A 25516-nucleotide genomic window follows, 5' to 3' on the forward strand; every position below is an offset into this window, starting at 1 on the left:
AAAATATTTCATCTCCAGTTACACCAGCAAAGATCACTATTCTAGAGTGTTTTAACTTCACCATTGTATTTCTGATCTCAGTATAAGAGAACAACTCCCTCACTTGCTATCATCAAAATGTTGCTCTTTGGGTGTGACCTTTGACAAATGGCCTTCTCCTTTCAGTGGCATCTTCTCGGTTCAGGTCTAGTCTGTACATACAGTCTTTAAATTCCTTAAATTTACTATTTTCCTTCACTTGGAAATTAACTGACAACACAAGAGTCTAGAGTCAGCTTCAAGATTACCAATGCTATACTTTGGAAAGTTGCAGCCTTTTCTTTTCAATAACTATGACCTTGAAGTCATCAGCCCATCTAGATTGTGTAACTTATTATGAACAGTTATATTTACTATTCCATTAGAGATAGTATCAGCCTTGGCTTTCAGATACTTTCATAGTTTATTTTAGGTTAGTGGTTGGTATTTTATGGGCTTTAGAGGATAAGCTATTCTTGCCTACTAAGGACAGAGACATAAGCATAGTACAATTCAGGGAAGTCAGAACTACTGCCTTGGCTGTACCAGCTGCCACCAAAACACCAGCAAAGAGGATCTGGAAAGGCCTGCCAATAGACCATCCCCAGGAAATGGGAAATTGGAGTCAGGAAAGCATTCTGAAGTTATAAGTAGGGCTCTTTTGTGCCACACTGGTATTTCCTGAAGATTTAGGCAAATTGAAGTTACTGCTGTGGGATTTCTAGGCCACACATATTCTAATGGTGAGGAAGATCAGGGTCACCCTTGAATGACTAACACTAGACCATTGATTCATACAGATTGGAGTGAGCCCATCAATGTTTCACATGCATTGTGGTGGCTCATTTACCTCTCTTCACTGCCTCATGGATGGGCGAGGCCAGGTGCACCTCGAACTGGGCCTTGGCTCCGAACTCCAGCAGCACATTGACACATGCAGCACTGCCGCTGCAGCAAGCATTGAAGAGGGGTGTGGCTCCGTGAACTGTCACTCCATTGACCTAATGATGGGCAAAGAGAGACCCAGAGGATTTGTTATTTCACTCTCACCATCTCCAAGTATGTCTTCCTATGTATTTGCCTAGAGGAATTCCCCATGCTGGTGAATAAGTGAGGGAACTCCACATCTTTACAGTATTATGAAACCTCATGAAGTTATTGGGTGGATTGAGCGAGTTACTATATGTAAACACTTAAAACATTACATGTCACCCAGTAAGCACTCAATAAGCATTTGCAACAACAATTATTTCCATTTTCCATTTTCCATTAATATGACTCCCCTCTGAATCATGAACAAACATGGCAGGCTGTGGTCCCAAAATCCATGCTTACAAAATCCTTGGCAATTCTCCACAGATCTACTGTCTTTCTTGCCACAACTTCCTCTCTGGTCTACTATAATCCATGCAAATTACACATGCCAGCTGTTACTTCTAGAGATAGCATGACCAAGCCAAAGGGACATAGAAAATAGCCATCAACATTTTCTTAATCCAGTCTATCATTGTTGGACATTTGGGTTGGTTCCACAGGAAGGGGAACATCACACACCGGGGACTGTTGTGGGGTGGGGGGAGGGGGGAGGGATAGCATTAGGATGTAAATGACGAGTTAATGGGTGCAGCACACCAACATGGCACATGTATACATATGTAACAAACCTGCACGTTGTGCACATGTACTCTAAAACTTAATATATATAATAAAAAATATAAAGTATTTTTATTATATATAAATAAAATATAAATAAAAAATATAAATAAAAAAATAAAAAATAAAAAGTATAATAGAAAATAAAAATAAAAATAAATAAATAAAATTAAAAGATTAAATTAAAAAAAAGAAAAGAAAATAGCCATCAACATGGTGTCTGCAACCATCTTTGGTACCTTGTAGGGATGTGGGAAGCACATGAGAACCAGCAGAGCTGGGAGACATCTTTGTGTATCAGCAATAGATTGGAAAGAACATCGGGAACCGCAGGAGTGGTAGGGAGCCTCTGATGCCATTGAAATATAGGACAGTCAAGTTTGTGATGTGAAACAATTTTGCTTCAACAACTAAGAATGCACGCTTGTGATAATCAGGATTCTAAATGTCCTTGCTTTGGACACAAAAAAAGACTTGTTTCCAGAGTTGCAATATAACCCGTGAAACAGGGTCTTGCTCTGCTATCCAGGCTGGAGTGCAGTGTCATGATCATAGCTCACTGCAGCCTCGAATTCCTAGGCTCAAATGATCCTCCTGCCTCAGCCTCCTGAGCAGCTGGGACTACAGGCATGCACCACCATGACCCACAAATTTAGAAAAATTATTTGTAGGCAGGGTCTAGCTATCTTGCCCAGGCTGGTCTCAAACTCCTGGGTTCAAATGATCCTCCTGCCTCAGCCTGCCAAAGGGCAGGGATTACAGGTGTGAGCCACCACACCCAGCCTAACCTCCGTTAAATTGGAAAGTTAAAGATAATATGCTAAGATGGCAGAGACAGACAAGGTCAGGGGAAAATGTGTGTAAATTTATATTGCTAGGGGTTTCTATATTTTTACTAAAAAATATTTGGTAGGACTAGTTTGATTTGTGTTTTACTAAGTTTCATCCTCACCCTCAGTCTAGGAAGTTGTCTTCTTATGCGATTTCCTATAAATTTCTCTCTTAGTTCACGTCAACAAACATTTATTGAGCATCTACTAGGTGCTAATGTTTTGGAAACAATGATAAGACAATTGCCTCTCCTTGAGTGGGCTGAACAATCGCCTCTCCTTGACTAGGCTGAATTCCATTAGGGAAGACAAATACAAAAAGAATTTTTTTTAATTTTTTTATTTTTTAGATGGAGTCTTGCTCTGTTGCCAGGCTGGAGTGCAGTGGTGTGATCTCGGCTCACTGCAACCTCCGCCTCCTGGGTTCAAGAGATTCTGCTGCCTTAGGCTCCCAAGAAGCTGGGACTACAGGCGTGTGCCACCATGCCTAGCTAGTTTTTGTATTTTTAGTAGAGACGGGGTTTCACCATGTTGGCCAGGATGGTCTTGATCTCTTGATCTCATGATCCACCTGCCTCAGCCTCCCAAAGTGCTGGGATTACAGGCGTGAGCCACTCTGCCTGGCCAAAAATAAATCATTTTGAAAATATAATAAATAATTTAGATGACTATGGGAGTAGGACAAAGGAGAGGATAGACTTGGGAAAAACTTAGAAAGTAAAATTAGCAGGAGTTTTTAATTAATTAGATAGGGAGATGAAAGAAATAAGATGACTCTCAGGTTTGCAGCTTGGGAAACCAAGAGGATGTTTCTTTCACCAGGCCTCTGAAACTAGGAACCCAAGATGAGGAGCAGGTCCCAGAGGGAAGAACATGATAAGCTCAGTTACAAATGCACTGAGTTTGAGGTATTCATGGGACTGCCAATTGTGGGGGACTTTCTACTGATGGACCAACTTTCTCTTATTTCATTTCTCATTCTGATTTAAATGTTAAATGGTGTGCTACAGTATTTATTGGCTGTTTCTTTATAAAATTGACAAAGACAAGGAAACATGTCTTATTCTTCTCTTTGTGCCCAACAAAACCTCCTCTCTGACCTGATATTGTCAGCAGTCTGCCTGTGACTCCAGTCATCTAGCTTGAAAGGAAATGGCTCTCACACAGCCTTCCTTCATCATTACCCATGAGCTGACTAAGTGGTAACTTAGAGAAGCACTACCTAATGAAAATGCATGACCACTTGGCAGGGCACGGTGGCTCACGCCTGTAATCCCAGCAGTTTGGGAGGCCAAGGCGGGCGGATCACCTGAGGTCAGGAGTCTGAAACCAGCATCGCTGGTTTCACTAAAAATACAAAAATTACTGCACTAAAAATACAAAAATTAGCTGGACGTGGTGGCGGGCACCTGTAATCCCAGTTACTCAGGAGGCTGAGGCAGGGGAATCGTTCGAATCTGGGAAGTGGAGGTTGCAGTGAGCCGAGATTGTGCCACTGCACTCCAGCTTGGGCAACAGTGTTAGTGAGACTCTGTCTAAAAATAAAAAGATGGAAAAACAAAAACAAAAAAAGAAAATGCACGACCACAATGGCATCAGGAAAATTAGTTTTCACAAGGAAGACTTTTATATTCAGTTCTACATGTAGAAACCCGATTTCCATATAAAATGTTTTAAATTGTCATTAAGCACTAAAAACATTGCAGCTCATAAAGTAAATAATGCAAGGACTGAGTTAAACAACAAAATTAGAAACAAAGAACATCCGGCAACTAAACACAGAAGATTTTTAGAAGTTGTGATTTTATGATTCTATTCTGATATCTGTATTATATATTGCACCTCAGTCACCCTTTGAAAAAAGTTTGGAAATAAATTTAAAATAAGATAAAGTTCAATTCTGTAGGTTTCCCCCAATGTATTATTTATAAAAGCTCGTTCATTTTGATAATTTTGCTCAATAAAAATAGTTGTTCATTTAAGGTGTTGAATTAAGAGTGTTTTCTATTGTTCTTTAAAATCTTGTTATTAAGCCTCATACAGTGTTAGTGGGATTATAAATTAGTACAACCATTATGGGGAACAGTTTGGAGGTTCATCAGAAAACTAAAAACAGAGATACCATATGATCCAACAATCTTACTGCTGGGTATATACCCAGAAGAAAGGAAAACAGTATATCCAAGAGATATCTGCACTCCCATGTCTGATGCAGCACTGTTCACAATTGCAAAGACCTGAAAGCAACCCAAGTGTCCACCAACAGATGAATGCATAAAGAAAACATGGTACAAGGCCGGGCGCGGTGGCTCACGCCTGTAATCCCAGCACTTTGGGAGGCCGAGGCAGGTGGATCACAAGGTCAGGAGATCAAGACCATCCTGGCTAACACAGTGAAACTCTGTCTCTACTAAAAATATAAAAATTAGCCGGGCGTGGCGGCGTGTGCCTGTAGTCCCAGCTGCTGGGGAGGCTGAGGCAGGAGAATGGCGTGAACCCCGGCAGAGCTTGCAGTGAGCGGAGATTGTGCCACTGCACTCCAGCCTGGGCGACAGAGTGAGACTCCGTTTCAAAAACAAAACAAAACAAAACAAAAACATGGTACAATAAAGATTTCTTAAGGTCAGCAACACAGTTTTAAAAGGTTCCTGTGAGTTGCCATGTCTGAATATTTACACACAGGGGGGTAAGCTGAAGAGAGAGGAGTAGCCTAAATGATGGAATACGGACATGGATAGAACCAGCCCAGCCCTTACCCACAGTGGGTAAGCCATCTGGAAGGTAAACTATCATTAAACATTAACAGATGCATCTGGCCAGACAGACCCAAGTGGGCAGGGGCAGTACTCACGTGTGCACCATTTTCCAATAAGGCTTTGGCACAGGCCACGTGACCTCCAAGGCATGCCTCGTGGAGAGAAGACACCCGGTTAATTGTCACAAGGTTCACATTGACACCCTATAATTTAGAAAGAAGAGAGTTTATTTATTTTTTACAGACTGGGGTCTCACTGTGTTGCCCAGGCTGGTCTCAAACTCCTGGCCTCAAGTGATCTTCCTGCCTCAGCATCCTGAGTAGCTGGGATTTCAAGTGCAAGCCACCAAGCCCAGCAGAAGAGAGTGAAATACTGCATTAGTGATAGCAATGAAAGCAATGTTGTTTCACATGTTTCTGACATTTTCACAGTCTGTGGGTGTAATATTAGTACCATAGAGAGAGAAGTAGAAGTTACGATCAGGGGAGCCTAAAGACAGCATGACAGCCTCACATTCATTTATCCAAAAGAATGTTAATTCTGCATTCTGGAGCAGGTAATGTACTAGGACCTGGGTCTTCAAAACTTATGACATGGGTCTCTCTTCTCCCAGAGCCTACTGGGGAGGCAGAAATGAAAGACAAAAGAGCAAGAATATTGCTATACTGGAAGCATGTCCAAAATTAGTTTGGGAGCATAGGATATCCTTGAATCTGGCTTGGGGAGTAAGAAAAACCTTGCAAATGAGGTAGTATTTAGCTAAGACTTGAAGCATAAAATGTTTCAAGCTGTGAAGACCAAGAAAGAGTATGCCATTAGGAGAGAATAGAAACTGCAAATTCAGGAAGCAACAGGAAGTTATTTCCTGTTGCTTCCTGTTGCTTCCTGTGGCAGGGCCACAGTCGGATTTCTGGAACAGAAAGAACCCACAGAAAGTGGAAGCAGGAGATGGGAGGAGACAAAGGAGGACAGTAAGCTGGAGCTAGGTCATGAAAGGCCTTGATTTCCAAACAAGGAGGGCATGTCTCAGAGGAAATGGAGCACCTATGAAGTCTGCTAGGCTGCGGAGGGTCTGGAGCTAATAGATTAGCCTTTTTAGAAGCTTACTGGTAGCAGCATGGAGGGTTGATTGCAGGAGTAGGGATGTAAGACCAAAGCAAGGAGAGCCACAGAGATGTCACTATGAGTCTAGGAACAGGCTGGCATGGGCCTGCTGTGGCTGTGAATAACAGTAGGTATGAGGTATAGATGATGGAGTGCAGACAATTTCAGGAGGTCAAGCTGGATCTGGAACAAAACAGTAACTCCCAGGCTTAAGAGTAAGTAGACTGTGCTCCTAGGATTCATGTGCTGTGGAGTAGCAGCACTGCTTCAGCCATGACTCCACTGTGTGCAGAGGTCTCTGAAGTCCTAGAGTCCGGGGCCAGCGGACTTCTCCTAACTTTCATTTCCTCACCCAGGTGTGAGTGCCTCCACCCTGTCCTAACACATTCTCCCTCCCCATACTACCATGTGTCCCCTTCCTTGTCCTGGACTCCATGTGACAGATGACAAGGTCAGCCTAGCTGCTGGACAACTCTGACTTCATAACCTGATTTTAACAACTTGGCTCTTACCATTTCCCTCCCTCTGATGATCACGTTCTATCTGCAAAAGTGTTGACAAAAACAGTCAAACTCTAAAATATTTGAAGAGATTTATTCTGAGCCAAATATAAGTGACCAATGGCCTGTGACAAGCTCTCAGGAGATCCAGAGAACATGTGCCCAGGGTAGTCAGGGCACAGCCTAGTTTTATACATTTTAGGGAGACATGAGACATCAATCAAATACATGTAAAATGTACATTTGTTTGGCCTGGGAAGGTTGGACAACTCAAAGTGGGGGCCTGGGGCTCCAGATTATAGACAGATTGAAAATTTTTCTGATTGGCAATTGGTTGAAAGAGTTATTATCAATAGAAATGTCTGTCTGGGTTACAATAAGGGGTTGTGGAGACAAAAGTTTTATCATGTGGATGAAGCCTCCAGGTAGCAGGCTTCAGAGAGAATAGATTGTAAATGTTTCTTATCAGACTTAAGGTCTGTGTTGATGTTAAATTCTGGTCATCTTTTCCTGAGTTCCAAAAGGGAGGAGGGTATAATGAGGCATGTTCAACCCCCCTTTCCTGTCATGGCCTGAACCAGTTTTTCAGGTTAGTTTTGGAATGCCCTGGCTGAGAGGAGGGGTACATTTAGATGGTTGGAGAGGGGGTGCTTAGAATTTTATTTTTGATTTATAAAAGGAATTAGGTCCCTGGTCTGTCCTTCCCAGCTGAGTCCTGCTTTTGATCCTATGCCTTGTAACTGACCAACTGAAAGCTTCCAAAACCCAATGCCATGACCCTGAACCCCAAACTCCTACTTACACGGCCACCATCTCCTGCCAGATCTCTGGCTGCATCCTTGCTGTGGCCAGCAGCTGTGATTTCCCAGAATTGTCCCTTCATCATAAGGCCTCTTTTTGACTCCTGAATTCTGTCTATTTTCATGTCCTGAATATGACATCATTACTCTAGATCTGTGCTACATATTTCAAACTGGGCATCTAATAAGAGTTAGAAAAAGTCTTTTCATTTTTCTTTTCCTTTTGAGAAAATAAGAAAAAACAGACTAGTCCACAAGGTGGCAGAAGTGTGCTAGAAAAAACTGTTACGGTGCAAAATCTCAGAATCCCTGAAATTGTAGAAATGTAATGCTGGAAAGGCCTGAAAGATCATCTAGAGTAGATCACCTCAATTGTGCATGAGAAAATGGAGGAGTAGAATGTTCAAATACTTTTTAAGACTGGTTGTCAGTGACAGCCAGCAGTGTAACCAAGAGCTCCTGAATCTTGGTTTAATGTTTTACTCACATTTACTCACATTAGCTTAATGTTTTACTCATATCGGTTTAATGTTTTACTCACATCGATCATATTATCTAAATGTAAAATAAAGTTTATAAAAGTAGACAAATACATTTTTTAACAGTGTATAAGAGTAAAGAAGTAGGGGTGTAAAAGAAAAAGTTGAACTTTTGTATAAAGAATGCCCCCTTACACATTTAATCATATTATTGAAGCTAATATGCTTATTAAGTATAGTTAGTGCAATGTGGGATCCTGGAACAGAAATAGGACATGAGAGGAAAAACTGGTGAAATCACAATAGTGTGCAGTTTAGTCAGTGGTATTGTATCAATGTTAACTTCGTATTTTTGACTAATGTACCATAGCTATGTAAGATATCAATATTAAAGGAAGTTGGGTGAAGGGTACAGTGTATATGGGAACTGTCTGTATCCTTTTCAACTCTTCTTTAAAATTATACAAAAATTTAAAAAGCCTATTAAAAATATACCAATGAAAGTATTGAGGTGGGAGACTGAGAGAGAAGAGGTGGGTGCAAGACGTTTCATTGTGCACCTTTTTAATTTTATTTATTTATTTATTTTATTGAGACAGAGTTTCACTCTTTCGCCCAGGCTGGAGTGAAGTGACGCGATCTCGGTTCACTGCAACCTCCACCCCGCCAGGTTCAAACGATTTTCCTGCCTCAGCCTCCCAAGTAGCTGGGATTATAGGTGCCCACCACCACACCTGGCTAATTTTTGCACTTTTAGTACAGATGGGGTTTCACCATGTTGCCCAGGCTGGTCTCGAACTCCTGACCTCAGGTGATCCACCCACCTCGGCCTCCTAAAGTGCTAGGATTACAGGCGTGAGCCACCACATCCGGCCAGTCCACCTTTTTAAATAATTGTAATTTTTGAACTATGTGAATATATTACATATTAAAAATAATCAAATCACATCCAATTTAAAGTACTTAAAAATAAATAAGCAAGTGATTAAATCAGGTACAAAGTTCATTTGATCATTGCTGGCAGTGCTGATTTCCATTTACCTCTACTTTTTAAGAAGTAACACAACTCATAAAGGAGAAATCAAAAAACAAATAAATGAAAAATACATACACATGCACACACAGACAGAGAGAGAGAGACAGAGAGAGAGAGAAAGAAAGAAAAAGAGAGAGAGAGAGCAGTGCACCCAGTGGTTTAAATTCAAAGTAGCAAGAAAGCCAGATGATTGCCTAGTTGTGGAAGAAAGACATGATGGCTTACCTCCTCTGTATAAATGTAGACCCTAAAACATACAAAGCAAATGGAGCCTGCACACTTTCATTCATTCATTTCACAAATACTTACCAGGCCCCTACTCATTTTTCAAGGTGCTGGGGATGTAGTCATAAATATAAATAAAGTAGCCTTCATAACTAAGACTTCAATAAATGTTCCCTGGGGAGTCAGATTTACCCATTGTCAACCTATTTTAATGCTTGTTCTTAAAATAATGTATCATTGGGATAGGCAGCCTCTAAGATAGCACCCAGTAATCCTGGAATCCAGGTATTGCCTCCCTTGTATAATCCCTGCCCCTTGAGTGTGGGCTGGACTTGTTGACTCATACCTAATGAGTAGAATATGGCAGAAGTGACAGAATGTCACTTCGGAGATGAGGTTATAAAACAACTGTGACTTCCTTCTTAGGTACCTCTTGCACTCTCTCTGAGAGAAGCCAGCTGCCATCTCATGACACAGCCCTGTGGAGAGGCTCATGTGGCAAGGAATTGAGGTTTCCCAACAACCACGTGAGTGAGTTTGAAAGCAGATCCTGCCCGCCTTGAGCCATGAGATGACTGCAGCCCTGGCTGACACGTGGCAGCCTGTGAGAGACCCAGAGCCAGAATCACCTAGCTAAGCTGCTCCCTGGCCCACAGAAACCATGAAAATCCAAGTTTCTGTTGCTTTCAGCCATTATGCTTTGAGGTCATTTTTTAGGCAGCAATAGCTGACTAACTTAGCTTCAGGACTGCTGGTGCTAATGCATGCTGGAAGAGCATGAGGTGAGTTAGTGCAACAAACATTTGAGAGCATTCTCTATCATTCCTCATAGGGAAACTTCTTATGAGGTAAAGGAAGGCCCAGAGGAAAAGGAGGGAACTGGGCTGAAAATGAAGGAGCTCTCCAGGAAAGGAGAGGCAGGAGGAGGAGAGGCAGTGAGGTATGAGAGGACATACGTGCCTCGAATGGCAATGGTGGGACCTGGATAGGGTGAGCCACACCTCTGCTACAGCCAAAGCTAATAAAGAATGATGTGTAATTACAGCATAAGCATGAAGGATCAAGTCTTCAGTTCACTTACTTGTGCAATTAAAGTTTTAAGGGCCAGTAAGCGCCCCTGAGCTGCAGCTTCATGAAGTGGGGATCGATCAGCCCAGCAATCTGAAACACAAATCAAGCTCGAAGTCAAGGCCTGGAGACTTCTTCCTGTAACTTGTCCATGCTGCCCACCCACTGTGAGAGGAGGTTTGGGGGAAGAGGAGGGAAGAGGAGGGAAGCAGGTATCACGCATCAGGCTCTCTCGTCAGCCACTTTCAGCGAGACAAGCTACTGAATGTTAAATTCCTTTACGGTTTGGTGGTGCGTGCCAAGAGAAGGAACAGTCAATCTCTCTGGCTTTTGGGAGGCAATTTTAATAAGCAATAGATTTAGTTCAAAAATATAGTGCCCAGTGCTTGAATCCGATAGCTCTATGTAAGGCAAAATGAAGGGCCAAGAAAGTCAATGAGCTTCCACATTTTTATCCTTCCCCTGCCTTCCACCTTCATCCACACCCTAAAGACTCAACAGCCTGTGTATTATGAAGGAGACTCTAAGGCAGGGGTGTCCAATCTTTTGGTTTCCCTGGGCCACATTGGAAGGAGTATTGTCTTGGGCCACACATGAAATATACTAACACTAACAATATCTGATGAGCTAAAAAATAAAAATCACAAAAAAATCTCGTAAGTTTTACGAAAATTTATGAATTTGTGTTGGGCCACATTCACAGCCATCCTGGGCCACGAGTTGGACAAGCTTGCTCTGAGGGATCAGTGAAAATGTTTTTTTCCCCAAATTCCCTAGGTAATTTTATCTGCTTCATTTGATAATGAAGACATATCTATTATACTGCAGAATGTCATTTTTCAGACAATTTAATCTCCCAAAAGTTTTTCCCTAAAAGCTTTGTTGTGGGCAGCTTAGTGTGATGACTGAGCATGGGCCAGTGGAGCCAGACTGCTAGGGTTCAAGTCCTACCTTGATCACTTTCTCTGCCAAATTCAGCAAGTTACCAAAATTACTTGAACCCCAGTTTCCTTACTGGTAAAATGGAAATATAATAATCTGATATTTGTCAAGTGCATTGGTCTCTAAGTAGGCCAATCAAATACAACCACGATGTTAAGTGCTCCAGACATTGTATGATTAATAAGTAGGCACAGTAGAGCAGTGCCATAAGGAACAGCCTTAGAGCCGCCTTCCAGACATATTTTTCTTATAATTGCTTATCTGCAAACAAGACTAACTAGTTTAAATGAGCATTTGAGAAGTAACCCCCCATTAAACCTGCCAAAGGGCAATCAATTGTTTTGGAAGAAAACCTACTCCAGTTTGCAAAATGTAGGACTTTTTCACATCATGGTTGTGCTTTTCATGCACTGAATAGAATGTAATATAATTTGGATTTAACACAAAGGCTCCTCAACCTCTTGTGGGTGATCCTGATGGTGTTAAAAACTCAGGTTTCCATACCTATAAACTTGGTGAAACGAAAATCCCAGCAAAAATGGAATTGTGTGAATTTGAAATAACTGAAGGCCTTAAGGAAAGAAAGAATTTTTCCAGTGGATGAGAATCAGGGTTAGAAACATTTCAATAAGCCCTCCTCCTACACTGAAACTCAATGTATGAACTTCTCTCACCCTTTGGGTTCTGAAAATGGGGGAAACTTGAATGCACTTTACGAGGTTGGATTGATATTGGAGCAATTAGCATGAAAATGTGATTTTCAATATATCTAGATATAAAAGTAAATTTAAATGTAAAACATAGATGTGCGTATATACGTATTTTTTTTTTAGCATGGTGCACTGAGAAAACCTGAACCTGGACTCCTTAGAGAAATGTTGATCCCAGGTCTGGGCCAGGTAAAATACAAGATGGGCCTTAAACATCTTCCAAGAAAGTAAGAAAGTGCTGGCCAGGCTCACGCCTGTAATCCCAGCACTTTGGGAAGCTGAGGCGGGCAGATCACGAGGTTAGGAGTTCGAGACCAGCCTGGCCAGCATGGTGAAACCCTGTCTCTGATAAAAATACAAAAATTAGGGTGTGGTGGCACACGCCTGTAGTGCCAGCTACTCAGGAGGCTGAGGCAGAAGAATCGCTTAAACCCGGGAGGCAGAGGTTGCAGTGAGCCAAGATTATGCCACTGTACTCTGGCCTGGGTGACAAAAAGACACAGATGCTGGCTTGATGGGGCTTCCATTGGCCAAATATGGGAAAACCTGATTATCAAAATAAACAATAAGAGATTATATCTTATCAAATAAAATGGTAATCTAGAAGTCCTCACTGATATAAATGAATATATAAAGACAGAGAAGAGAAAGTGCTTCCTTATAATAAAATCCCAACTTAGAAATTGAAGAAATAATAGAATCAGCTTCAACTCATCTCCCTGCAAAATAATGACTAACTAGAAAAGGAACAGGGATAATTTTATAGAACAGAATTGTAGACATCACTTTGCCCAAGTGATCAAAGTTAACATCAGCAAAGTTAACACCAGTGATGGAACAGATTGTCATCTGATGGAATGCGATGAGCAACATCATGTGCCATAAGAAGAAACATAATGAGAAGAACACACCACCGCTTCTGTGATATTTCTGCCCAAAATGCATAACCAAAATCTGATAAGGAGGAAACTGTGCACCAACCCAAACTGAGGGGACATTTTACAAAATAATTGGAGAGACTGAGGAACAGTTCCAGATTGAAAGGGATGATGAAACGCGCTATCTAAAGGCAAGACACCTGATCCTTTTGCTATAAAGGACATTATTAGGACCGTTGGCTAAACATGAATGGAGTCTCTGGGTGAAGAGAAGCAGGAATTTTTTGTACTGTTCTTGTAACTTTTCTGTCGGCTGAAATTATTTCCAAACATTTTAACAAGAAAAAAAAAGATTAGATAGATAGATAGAGAGAGAGAGAGAGAGAGAGAGAGAGAGATAGATAGATAGATAGATAGATAGAATGAATCACTGGTGATCCCATACTCCTGATATGAATGTGTATTGCTTTTTATAATAACAAAGAAAAACAGATAAAAAATTTTCCAAAGAAAATAATTATATGCAATAGACATCATCAATTTTATGTTTTTTGACTTTTATCTTAAGTTCAGGGGTACATGTGCAGGATGTGCAGGTTTGTTCCATAGGTAAACTTGTGCCATGGGGGTTTGTTTTACAGAGTATTTCATCGCCCAGGTATTAAGCCTAGTATCCTTTAGTTATTTTTCCTGATCGTCTCCCTTCTCCTACCCTCCACCCTCCAATAGGCCCCAGTGTATGTTGTTCCCCTCTACGTGTCCATGTGTTCTCATCATTTAGCTCCACTTATAAGTGAGAACATGTGGCATTTGGTTTTCTGTTCCTGTTAGTTTTCTAAGGATAGTGGCCTCCAGCTCCATCCATGTCTCTGCAAAGGACATGATCTCATTCTTTTTTATGACTACATAGTATTGCATAATGTATATGTACCACATTTTCTTTACCCAGTCTGTCATTGATGGGCATTTGGGTTGAGTCCATGTCTTTGTTATTGTGATTAGTGCTGTAATGAACATATGCATGTATGTGTCCTTATAACAGAACAATTCATATGCCTTTAGGTATATACCCAGTAATGGGATTGCTGAATCGAATGGTATTTCAAAAACAGATAAAAATTTTTAACATGAGCATATATTGCATTTGTATTTACCCTTGTCTTTAGTTGGTTGAAAGCTGACAAGTAGAATATTTTAAACTCTCTTTGAGGCCGGGTGCAGTGGCTCATGCTGTAATCCCAGCACTTTGGGAGGCTGAGGCAGGAGAATCACTTGAACCCGGGAGGTGGAGGCTGCAGTGAGCCAAGATCGCTCCATTGCACTCCAGCTTGGGTGACACAGTGACACTTTGTCTCAAAAAACAACAACAACAACAACAACAACTCTTTGGATATTTATAATTTGCATAAACTGGAAATAATGAGACAATGTATGCATATAATTACCAATTAGTGAGGCTTTTCCTCTAATACATCTGCATCTCATTCAATATGAAATGTACTTCAGACATGTTACGCTCTTGCCTAGTTGCTCTTGGAAGTGAATGCATGCACTGGGGTTGGTAGGACAGTCTTTACCCATGGCTGCCAGCTCGGCACCCTGACCAATGGAAGAGGCAAACCCATAACTGTGGCTTTGTCATTTCATTGTTCTGACAATAACCAGTCAACCTGAGTCACTCGAAGGTACTGTAAGTATTCCATTTAAAAATAAAAACAGGATTTAAGTGGCAACTTGCAATTAAAAGAGTTAACATGGGTTATCAACATGAATGTTTTCATTATTTCTAAAACTTGTCTCCAAGTGGGCTGTGGTGATCCTCATTTTCTAGTAACTTTCCGTTACTTATCAGTCCCATTAGACTCAACTCATATACACAACATGGATAAATCTCACAAACCTAATGTTGCGTGAAAGAAGCCAGACACAAAAGAACATGTACCGTGTGATTTGGTTTCTATAAAGCAGCAGTCCCCAACCTTTTTGCCACCAAGGACTGGTTTCAGGGAAGACAATTTTTCCACAGATGAGGGTGGGCAGGGGATGGTTTCAGGATGACACTGTACCACCTCAGATCATCAGGCATTAGATTCTCATAAAGACAGTGTAATCTAGGTCCCTTGCATGTGCAGTTCACAATAGGGCTCACACTCCTATGAGAATCTAATGCCACCACTGATCTGACAGAAGGCGGAGCTCAAGCAGTAATGTCCCTCACCTGCCGCTCACCTCCTGCTGTATGGCCCAGTTCCTAACAGGCCATGGACTGGTACTGGTCTGCGGCCTGGGGGTTGGAGACCCCTGCTATAAAGTACACAAGGAAGGGAAACTTGCCTTGGGTGTTAGGAGTCAAAAGCACCCCGAGGAGAGGTGAGGACTGTTTGCAAGAGGGCATGGTGGGGGCCATGCTGATAATATGCAATTTCTTGCTCTTAGGTGCTGGTTCCTGACTGTGTTCACTTTGTGAAAATTCATGTGGTTGTTCACTTACGATTTGTGCATGTCTCTGTATTTACATCATACTTTCATGAAGAGTTTCTAAAGTAACACAGACTAGCCCTCTTTCTAACTGTAATCTCTGATCCTCTTCACAGCTCCTGGCCTTTTCCCACTCCCAGGGCAGGGTATGGCCTTCTCCAGCCCACCCAGCAGCTGGAGACAGAAGGGCAGCATGTTCTTCACATGCTTCCCACCTCCTTCTTCTAGGGTCCAACCCTCTAGTGCCTTGGGAGTGGGGAGAAACAAGAGGGACAGGAAAGGGAAACGGGATGGGAAGTGTTAACTGGAAGAGGAGGCTGGTCCTGCTTGATCAGTCTCAACTTCAGGCCTCACTCCAGGTCTGTGGCATGCCCTTCACACTGGGGCTTACACCCATGCACCTTTTCTACCCATTGGCATTTGGCCACCTCTCCTAGTGTCTGTCATCACTGCAGCATCCTCTGATGTCCCCAACTCCGATCCTGTGCCTCTGAGATCAAGGTTAACAAGCCTGTGGTGCCATCTTTCATTCCACCAAGAAAGAGGGAATGGTGGTTGTCCTGGGCTTCTCCCTCACCACATTGCTGCTTTCCAATTGTCTTCCTCATACTCATCTGGCATGGGGGGTTCAGCAAGTTGTCTCTCTAAGCAGATTTCCAACTTGAGAGTGAAATTCCAGGCTCCCCTCCTTTTGAATGCTCCTTATCTAAACTTGTATTGCTCCCAGAGTACCCATCCCATAGCTTCCAGTGAAGGGGAGAAAAGCCTTGCTTTGCTGAATGGTAACACCCCAAAATGCATGACAACCACTGCTCCACATGAAGCTGTCTCATGGCTAGGAAGTATCAGAAATAGGACTGAAACCCTAGTTATGGGGACTTTAGAACACACCTTGTTCTGGTTTTAAGAACTATTGGTTTTTAATTTCTCCTTATTCTCGTGGTAGATTGACTTGTCTTGGGTTGCTCTGACATCCACCTCCTCTCTATAAATCAGGGGTCCCTAACCCCTGGGCCATTCCGTGGCCTGTTAGGAACCGGGCTGCACAGCAGGAGGTGAGCAGCAGGTGAGCAAGTGAAGCTTCTTCTGTATTTTTCTTTTTTGAGATTGAGTCTCGCTCTGTCCCCTAGGCTGGAGTGCAGTGGTGCAATCTCGGCTTACTGCAACCTCTGCCTCCCAGGTTCAAGAGATTCTCCGGCCTCAGCCTCCCGAGTAGCTGGGACTACAGACACACATCACCACTCCCAGCTAATTTTAGTATTTTTAGTAGAGACGGGATTTCGCCATGTTGCCCAGGCTGGTCTTGAACTCCTGACCTCAAGTGATCCACTTGCCTCGGCCTCCCAAAATGCTGGCATTACAGGCATGAGCCACTGTACCCGGATGCTTCTTCTGTATTTACAGCCACTCCCCATTGCAAGCATTACCTCCTGAGCTCTGCCTCCTGTCAGATCATCAGTGGCACTAGATTCTTATAAGAGTGTGAACCGCACATACAAGGGATCTAGGATGGGTGCTCCTTATGAGTCTAATGCCTGATGATCTGTCACTGTCTCCCATCACCCCTAGATGGGACCATCTAGTTGCAGGAAAACAAGCTCAGGGCTCCCACAGATTCTACATTATGGTGAGTTGTATAATTATTTGATTATATATTACAATGTAATAATAATACAAATAAAGTGCACAATAAATGTAATGCACAAGAATCATCCCAAAACCATCCCCCTACACCCTGGTCCATGGAAAAATTATCTTCCATGAAACCGGTCCCTGGTGCCAAAAAGGTTGGGGACCACTGCTATAAATGGTGTGAAATAAACCAATTGTACCACCCTAAAAGTAGAGATCCAGGGCTGGGTGCGGTGGCTCACGCCTGTAATCCCAGCACTTTGGTAGGCTGAGGCGGTCGGATCACGAGGTCAGGAGATCGAGACCATCCTGGCTAACATGGTGAAACCCCGTCTCTACTAAATGTACAAAAAAATTAGCCAGGCGTGGTGGCGGGCGCCTGTAGTCCCAGCTACTTGGGAGGCTGAGGCAGGAGAATGGTGTGAACCCGAGAGACGGAGCTCGCAGTGAGCCGAGATCACGCCACTGCACTCCAGCCTGGGCGACAGAGCAAGACTCCGTCTCAAAAAAAAAAAAAAAAAAAAAAGTAGAAGTCCTTTTTGTTTCCCAACTGGAAACGAAGTAACTCTCAAGAAAGTAGCCTTTCTAGTTCCATCATTTCCCAGAACTTGCTTCAAAGGACCTTCAAGGGTTTTCACACAGAACCCTTTTCCAAAAACTGCCACAGTGGGGTCTCCTGCTTTTCTATCCTTGTTCCCAACAGAGTCTCTCACTCTTACCATTCTCATTTTGCAAATTGGAGCTAATTGTGAGAAATTGAGGATAAAAGTTACTTGGCAGCTTGGGAGTTTTTCCATTCCCTTCAGGAAGTATGCAACTGAGCTCTCCAAATAAATGAATGCTTAAGTAGGACTCAATCATTCTCTTCTAAGGCAATCTATTTTTAGTTTTTTGGCAGATCGCCCATGTCACAGGGCTGCAAACACATTATGAAGATAGTTTACTCTACAAATATGTTTGCTTATTCCTGATGAGGTGTACGGAAAATGTTCAAGTACTTTTTCATTTCCCCCTTTGAATTTTTCTCAGAATGTGATTTGTATCTCAGACTGTTTGAATGACAACTTCACAACAACTTCTAAAACCGTATATATTTCAATAACATTGGTTCAGATGGAGTACAGCTGTCTAAGTTCCAACCATTTGAGATAAAAAACGATTAAACTGTTTTTGTAATTTTTACTCTAATTTCAACAAGTATTTCAGATTACTGTTTTTTTATTTAAAAAGATGACCCAACAGCCGGGCGCGGTGGCTCATGCCTGTAATCCCAGCACTTTGGGAGGTCGAGGCAGGTGGATCACCTAAGGTCAGGAGTTCGAGACCAGCCTGGCCAACACGGTAAAACCCTGTCTCTACTAAAAATACAAAAATTAGCCAGTGTGGTGGCGGGCGCCTGTAGTCCCAGCTACTCAGGAGGCTGAGGCAGGAGAATCACTTGAACCCAGGAGGCAGAGGTTGCAGTGAGCCGAGATCACATCACTGCACTCCAGCTTGGGCAATAAGAGCGAAACTCCAACTCAAAAAATAAAAAATAAAATCATATGAAACAACATCTTCTGTAGCATTTATTAAGGAAAAGAAAATTCATAAGGAATTTTAATTTTGAACCAAAATACAGGCAAGAGCCTAGCAGAATTAATGGTATTTTATGTGAAACAAAGGTAACTGGGAAAATAGAATATATTTCCTGAGATATCTAAAATATTGTAATAAAACTGAGTTAAAATAAATATTCTCCAGAATGTCCAGTCCTAGAGAGGAGATGAGACACAGTGAGCTGTGTTAGACACAATTAACTATGTTGCAGTGTATTAGAAAGAAGGCTCCTTTGAACTCTGAAGGGTGGGAGAGCTGAGCTAAAGGAGACTGGTGGAAGGTAGAGCCTCTGCCAAGGACTGGTTGTCCCAACCTAGGAAAAGCCAGCAGGCACCTGATATGCAACTTAGAGGATGGTTAGGCCAATGTTTGTGGAGACAACCAGCAAAACTAAATAAGAGCAGAAGGCTAGGTCGAGGTTTGGGCAAGAATGAAACTAAGGCGATCCTATTGGAATGGAAAAGACAGGAAAAAGGATTCAGAATGCTGAGTTACGCAGAGGCATAGCTGTCAAATCATGGTCAGTCCATCAACAAGTGATTTTAAGCATAAAACTTAGAATAGGACTGATCTTTTAGACACAGCTTAAAATAGCACCCCCCTTTTTTTTTTTTTTGAAAGAGGGCACTACAGTTCTACAACGTCTTATCTGCACTTGTAAAGTTCCTCCAATTCTGAAAACCAAGCTTTACCCCAAATTTGATGCAAACTTGTTTAGCAGCAAAGCATGGCCAGGACTTAGGTTAAGCAATTTATTATTTGTTTTATATTTCCATCTAGTGTGAATACCTACATGTTCACTATAGAAAGATCAAAATGTTTGACTGTGGGAGGCAGCTCCAGGCCCCACCAGAAGTGCTGTGCAATAGACAGTATGCACATTGTATGATCTTTCTAACATTCAAAAGCTATTGAATTCTGAAACATGGCTGGCTGAAGGGTTATGAATAACAGATGATCAATCTGTATCTACACTATATTTTCTTTCTTGATGACCAAGTCACAGTACTAAACATAGCTTAATACAAATTAGCAAAGCTTGAAAAATCATACAATACATCTCTCCTGAGAAAGTGCCTGCAGAAATATCTATGGACTGAAGGTGGGATCCAGTGATCCATCTGGTGCTCTAGGCATAACACCAAAGGCCAAGGACAATGTATTAAACTTTAAAAAAGAAAAAATATATACATATAATAGACAAAATAAACAAAGAAGCTTAAAAACCAAAACTAATAACAGTCAACCATGGCTTAATTCAACTATGATGAGTGATCAGCAAATGTAATAGTTTAAGCCACAAAGACATATAAAATAATGTATTCCAGACTATGAAATCCACCCCCACCCGCCCACTGCACAAAAAAAAAAAAAAACTTTCCAAAAGGTTTTACAGCACAAAGAATGATATTTAATGAGGCATGTGGTGTTAAATGCAGCTTCCAAAAAAAAAAGAGTGCTGTGGACCTACAGAAGTCTAACCTGTGTGCTGGCTAGGTTTTTCCTGCCCTTCCTTGCTTTTGACATTGCTGACAATAGTTTACAGAAATAGCATATGCTAGCAGACTCAAGAAACTTAACCTTGGGCTGGGACTTTTGTAAGTCAATTAGCTAATTTACTGATTAAATGTCATATATTTTCCCAACAAACATTTGTCTGACCAGTGCAAAAGTGACCAAAAACAAAGGTGATTTCTGGTTTGAGTTTGATTTCTGGTTTGAGTTTAACACTTTCACAAAATTTTGTTCTTGATTTTTAATACGCCTAACTTTAAATATATTGTTATGGGATAATTTAGGAATTAGAGAGACTGAGGGGTTGAGGAGGATTTATTGTTTAGGTGTATTGGCCTAGTTGCATCAATATTTAAAGGACTGGGTTTTGAATAAAGAGTTGTTATTTTTAAAGTATTTTGTGGGGCGGGGGAAGATTTGTAATAATATAGTATCCAACTGTTAACAGTAGTATCAAAAGAAAAAACACAGAACCATGTGAAAAATACTGGTCCAGGCATGTTATTGCCTACATTCTTATAGAAAGACTTATTTAGCGGCCGGGCACAGGTGCTCACACCTATAATCCCAGCACTTTGGGAGGGCAAGGTGGGCGGATCACTTGAGGTCAGGAGTTCGAGACCAGCCTGGCCAACATAACGAAACCCCATCTCTACTAAAAATACAAAAATTAGCTGGGCGTGGTGGCGTGCGCCTATAATCCCAGCTACTCAGGAGGCTGAGGCACAAGAATTGTTTGAACCCCAGAGGAGGAGGTTGCACTGAGCCAAGATCGTGCCACTGAACTCCAGCCTGGGTGACAGAGCAAGAATCCATCTCAAAACAAACAAAAAAAACCAGAAAGTCTTATTTACCAAATCTTGGTAAATTTGGGGGTGGGGGGATTCGTGTATATGTATACACACACACACACACACATACATATATATATGAAAGAAATAAAACTGGGAAATTAACATGCACCATTCCCTGCCTCTTTAACAATAATTGAAAAATGTTTTTGACCTTAGAATACTATGCTACTTGCAAATTAACCTATTTTAAGAGATTGAACAAGTAAAGATATTTGCACTACAGAATGAATGAACTGTATTTAAGAGATTTGTATTCCAGCTCCAGATTAAATTCAAACCATGCTTACATGGGTTTTGACTATAAGGAGGTTTTATACCTTTTTTAAGAGTGCACTTGAGGCCGGGCGCGGTGGCTCACGCCTGTAATCCCAGCACTTTGCGAGGCCGAGGCGGGCGGATCATGAGTTCAGGAGTTCAAGACCAGCCTGGCCAACATGGTGAAACCCTGTCTCTACTAAAAATACAAAAAAATTAGCTGGGCATGGTGGCGTGTGCCTGTAATCCCAGCTACTCAGGAGGCTAAGACAGGAGAATTGCTTCAACCAGGACCTGGGAGGCGGAGGTTGCAGTGAGCCGAGATGGTGCCACTGCACTCCAGCCTGGGCTACAGAGCGAGACTCCATCTCAAAAAAAAAAAAAAAAAAAAAAAGAGTGCACTTAATTAAAGACCACAAAGACAGAAATAATGTGCAGGTGCAACAGGAGAAAACATTTTTAACATGTTCTTGCCAATATTGACTTTGTTGGACTTCATCTAATTTAGACCAGAAGAATGATTTATCTATGAGAACACCAAAACTATTACTGAAAATTTTAGAAAGCCCTTGCCCAAATTGACAAATTAAATTAGAAGATAACTTTTCAGATCATGCTTAACTTGAAACTTATCAGAAGCATTACTTTTTTTTTTTTTTTGTAACTAGTCAAAGTAACATACCTCCCTGAAATGTGTGACAAATATAATCCCCAAAAGAAATCTCTTTCCATGGTCCGGACCTTCTGATACTTTCTGAAACTTCACAATTCTTCTCATTTTCCCCAGTTAATTGAAGCATTCTGATGCTTCGTCCTTGGAGGTCTTATTTCTTTAGATAAGACTGCTGTTGTCTAGTGTCTTCTGAGTTGTCTAGTGTATTGGAATCACATAAGACTATTTTGAAAGAGAATCCTGGATGCAAATTGAAATGGATACTAGATAAAGAATGATGTAATCCTGGAACCCCTGCAAACACTAAAAATACACGGGGAAATTCTGAACTCTGTTTATGAATAAATACTCCTCTATTAAGTGACAATCCCAGGAGTGACAGGGATATCTGACTCATTTACTTTTGTAGCATCTCACCACAATTAAAGTAAATCATTTCTTGAAAGAAATGGACACTATTCTCTACAAAGCATGAGAATTTAAAATGTTTTGCCCAAATCTTGGCATTTCATGTTAGAATAAACTTTGTTTGGAGTGCTTTGCATGCTACCATATAAAATGGGTTTAGTGAAGAGCTTTTCCTGACAGTGACAAGTGGTTAATCAATTCCAGTTGCAAATGACAGCAAAAAAAATACACATAGCTTGCCACGTTTGCTGCTTTAATTATAATTTATTAGTCATTCTATTTCCTGAGAGAATTTAGTCTGGTTAGAATGCCCTTCATTGTTAAAGTTTGCTTTAAAATATTAAAGAAAATAATTATATACAAGTGATTACTTTGGCTAGTAGAAATGAAGTTTCTCAAAATACTCTTAGTAAGCCACTACCTATTTACTTCTTAAATAACAACTGCTACAAGATCTACGAACTTGCAAAAAATAAAGCTGAAAATCCTCCACAAATTGATGCAGCCAACAGCATTTGCTACTTTAAGTGACAATTTTTCAAACTACCCACTTAAAATCAAAGTATAAATATAATCTGCCTTCCAGAAATACTAGTCATATGAATTATCTAGGAGGGATTTTCTTTAAATATTAGGAACAAATTCATGTACTTTTACCTGAAATTCCACCATAGATCTCTTCTGCTATCCTAGCCGCTTCTTTTCTATTTCCTTTGACGATATAGAAATGGGTTAGGAGAGCCAAAAAAACTTTAATTAAAAGCTTAAAGAAAAAAAAGGTAGCAAACATTGTAATAAAAATGTTTTTAAAGCCATAGAAAACAGGACCATCTTCCATTTTGGCTTATGCTCTGTATAGGGTCCTAGGACTGTAAAATTTCACTGAGTTATAATTGGTATCATATGACATCTATTTTAAACCTTCTAGCACTCAGTGCTCCTGTTACCGAGAACTCTGTAGGTTCTAATCTAACTGATTTGGCGACTGCATGTGCTGACTCCACAGCAGTGTTAAATAAACTAAAGAAACTTCCTTCTAACCAGAAACATCCAATAGTTCTAGAACTACATGACTCAGTACTATCTAACAAATAAGATTCATTTCCAAACATTTTATATTCCTAAACCCCTATTTTTCCTATTTTATGTTAGAAAGCAGGGTTGGAAAGATAGAAACTTCTCGGCTTCCACAGAAACAAAGCAAGTTATTTGACATACAAAAGAAGTGCAAATATGCTGTATGTTCTAAGTGGGAAATACTACTCCCTGGAGCATTTCATTTTCTCTTAATTCTGAAGTTTATAGAGGATTAAATCCAAATCTAAAATAAGACCAGTTAAAAAAGACCATTTACCTGGCCGGGCGCGGTGGTTGACTCCTCTAATCCCAGCACTTTGGGAGGCTGAAGCAGGCGGATCACCTGAGGTCAGGAGTTTGCGACCAGCCTGGCCAACATGGCGAAACCCCCGTCTCTACTAAAAGTACAAAAATTAGCTGGGCGTGGTGGCAGGTGCCTGTAATCCCAGCTACTCAGGAGGCTGAGGCAGGAGAATTGCTTGAACCTGGGAGGCGAAGGTTGCAGTGAGCCGAGATCGCGCCACTGCACTCCAGCCTGGGTGACAAGAGCAAGATTCTGTCTCAAAAAAAAAAAAAAAAAAAAAGACAATTTACCCTAAAGCTGTATGTATGTATGTATGTATGCATGTATGCATGTATGTATGTATTTAGTTTTAAGATGGAGTCTTACTCTGTTGCCCAGGCTGGAGTGCAATGGTGCGATCGCGGCTCACTGCAACCTCTGCCTCCTGGGTTCAAGCAATTCTCCTGCCTCAGCCTCCCAAGAAGCTGGGATTACAGGCATGCGTCACCACGCCTGGATAATTTTCATATTTTTAGTAGAGACGAGGTTTCGCCATGTTGGCCAGGCTGGTCTCGAACCCCTGACCTCAGGTGATCCACCCACCTTGGCCTCCCAAAGTGCTAGGATTACAGGTGTGAGCCACTGCACCCGGCCAAGCCTGTATTTAATAAAAGGCCTATCTTGGATGCCTCTCCAAGTAAGTGTCACACTAGAAGCATCAGACTACTCGCCATGGTAGTTCCATCTGGGACAAGGTCCCATGGCAAGGTTCCCTCCTGATCATTCACTTGCATTTCAAGCATTGGTAAAGGTGGTGCCCATTTCTGAAAAATGTGGGCTATCCTTGATCATGGAAGAGTCATAGTGAAATGGACAAAAGAGATGCCCTAGGTTCTGGATGAAGTACCCAAATATTTCATGAATCAACCTTCTCTAGTTGGGCAATTTTCTCTTATCAGCTGGCCAACACAAGTGAAATGGGTTTATTTTTAGTTTTCCTCATCACTCTAGGTCTCTGCCTTCATTCTTGGCTATGTTCGATTTTGTAAATTTTAAAAATCAATTGAAAAGACAAGCCAAAATATAGTTATACAAGTGGCCTAATAAATCTTAACAAATGATTTATGCAAAAATATGGGAATTTCTCCTAGCATGCAGGCAAATTAGAATGACTGCCTGGTTAAGAACTGTTTCACTACATTAAAAAGCTGACATGTAAGAATACAATCTTGAGTCACAACATACAGCTCATCGATTTCAGTGTATCAGAGCACTATAAAGACCTTGAGTCGTCTTAACTCTCAAGGAACAGACATTAACATAAGATTTACTTTACTGAGCTTATATTACCTGGTAGAATGCCAGTGTATGAAAATACATGAATACAACTCTTTTAGTCCTTTTCATTTATCTTTCTTCAATTATACTCTAAGTAGGCAATCATTTAGTCATGTCAGACCAGTGATGTACGTTGTTCTATAACATTATTCAATCTTGTTTTGGTCTTTTCATTTAAAACATGGCTGTCCTATGTTTTACATGCCAAAAAAGTTGGCCATGAAAAGCTCAACTTTATTAAGGTTCAAATGGGTGTCTATACTATTTCTGAGAGACCATCTTTTTTTTTTTTTTTTTTTTTTTTTGAGACGGAGTCTCGCTCTGACTCCTAGGCTGGAGTGCAGTGGCGCAATCTCGGCTCACTGCAAGCTCCGCCTCCCGGGTTCACGCCATTCTCCTGCCTCA

The 25516-nt window shown here is 41.3% G+C and overlaps 1 protein-coding gene across 2 annotated transcripts in view; it reads right to left on the reverse strand.

Moving 5' to 3' along the window:
- Window positions 1-23366, reverse strand: part of ASB11 (ankyrin repeat and SOCS box containing 11) — a 39976-nt gene extending 16610 nt beyond the window's left edge. Inside the window, exons 1-4 of one of the 2 annotated variants that reach the window (XM_016944125.3) lie at window positions 23071-23366; window positions 10483-10562; window positions 5353-5460; window positions 869-1019 (exon numbers count right to left, since the gene is read on the reverse strand). In XM_016944125.3, the coding sequence (XP_016799614.1) occupies window positions 869-1019; window positions 5353-5460; window positions 10483-10562; window positions 23071-23251 (520 nt within the window). In that variant the 5' untranslated portion in view covers window positions 23252-23366. Of the gene's footprint in view, window positions 1-868; window positions 1020-5352; window positions 5461-10482; window positions 10563-22014; window positions 22308-23070 lie in introns of those variants that run through there. The other variant, XM_016944126.3, reaches the window with a different exon arrangement.
- Window positions 23367-25516: the final 2150 nt, after the last annotated feature.

Source organism: Pan troglodytes, chromosome X, assembly GCF_028858775.2.
Source record: "Pan troglodytes isolate AG18354 chromosome X, NHGRI_mPanTro3-v2.0_pri, whole genome shotgun sequence".
In the NCBI taxonomy this organism is placed as follows: Eukaryota; Metazoa; Chordata; class Mammalia; order Primates; family Hominidae; genus Pan; species Pan troglodytes.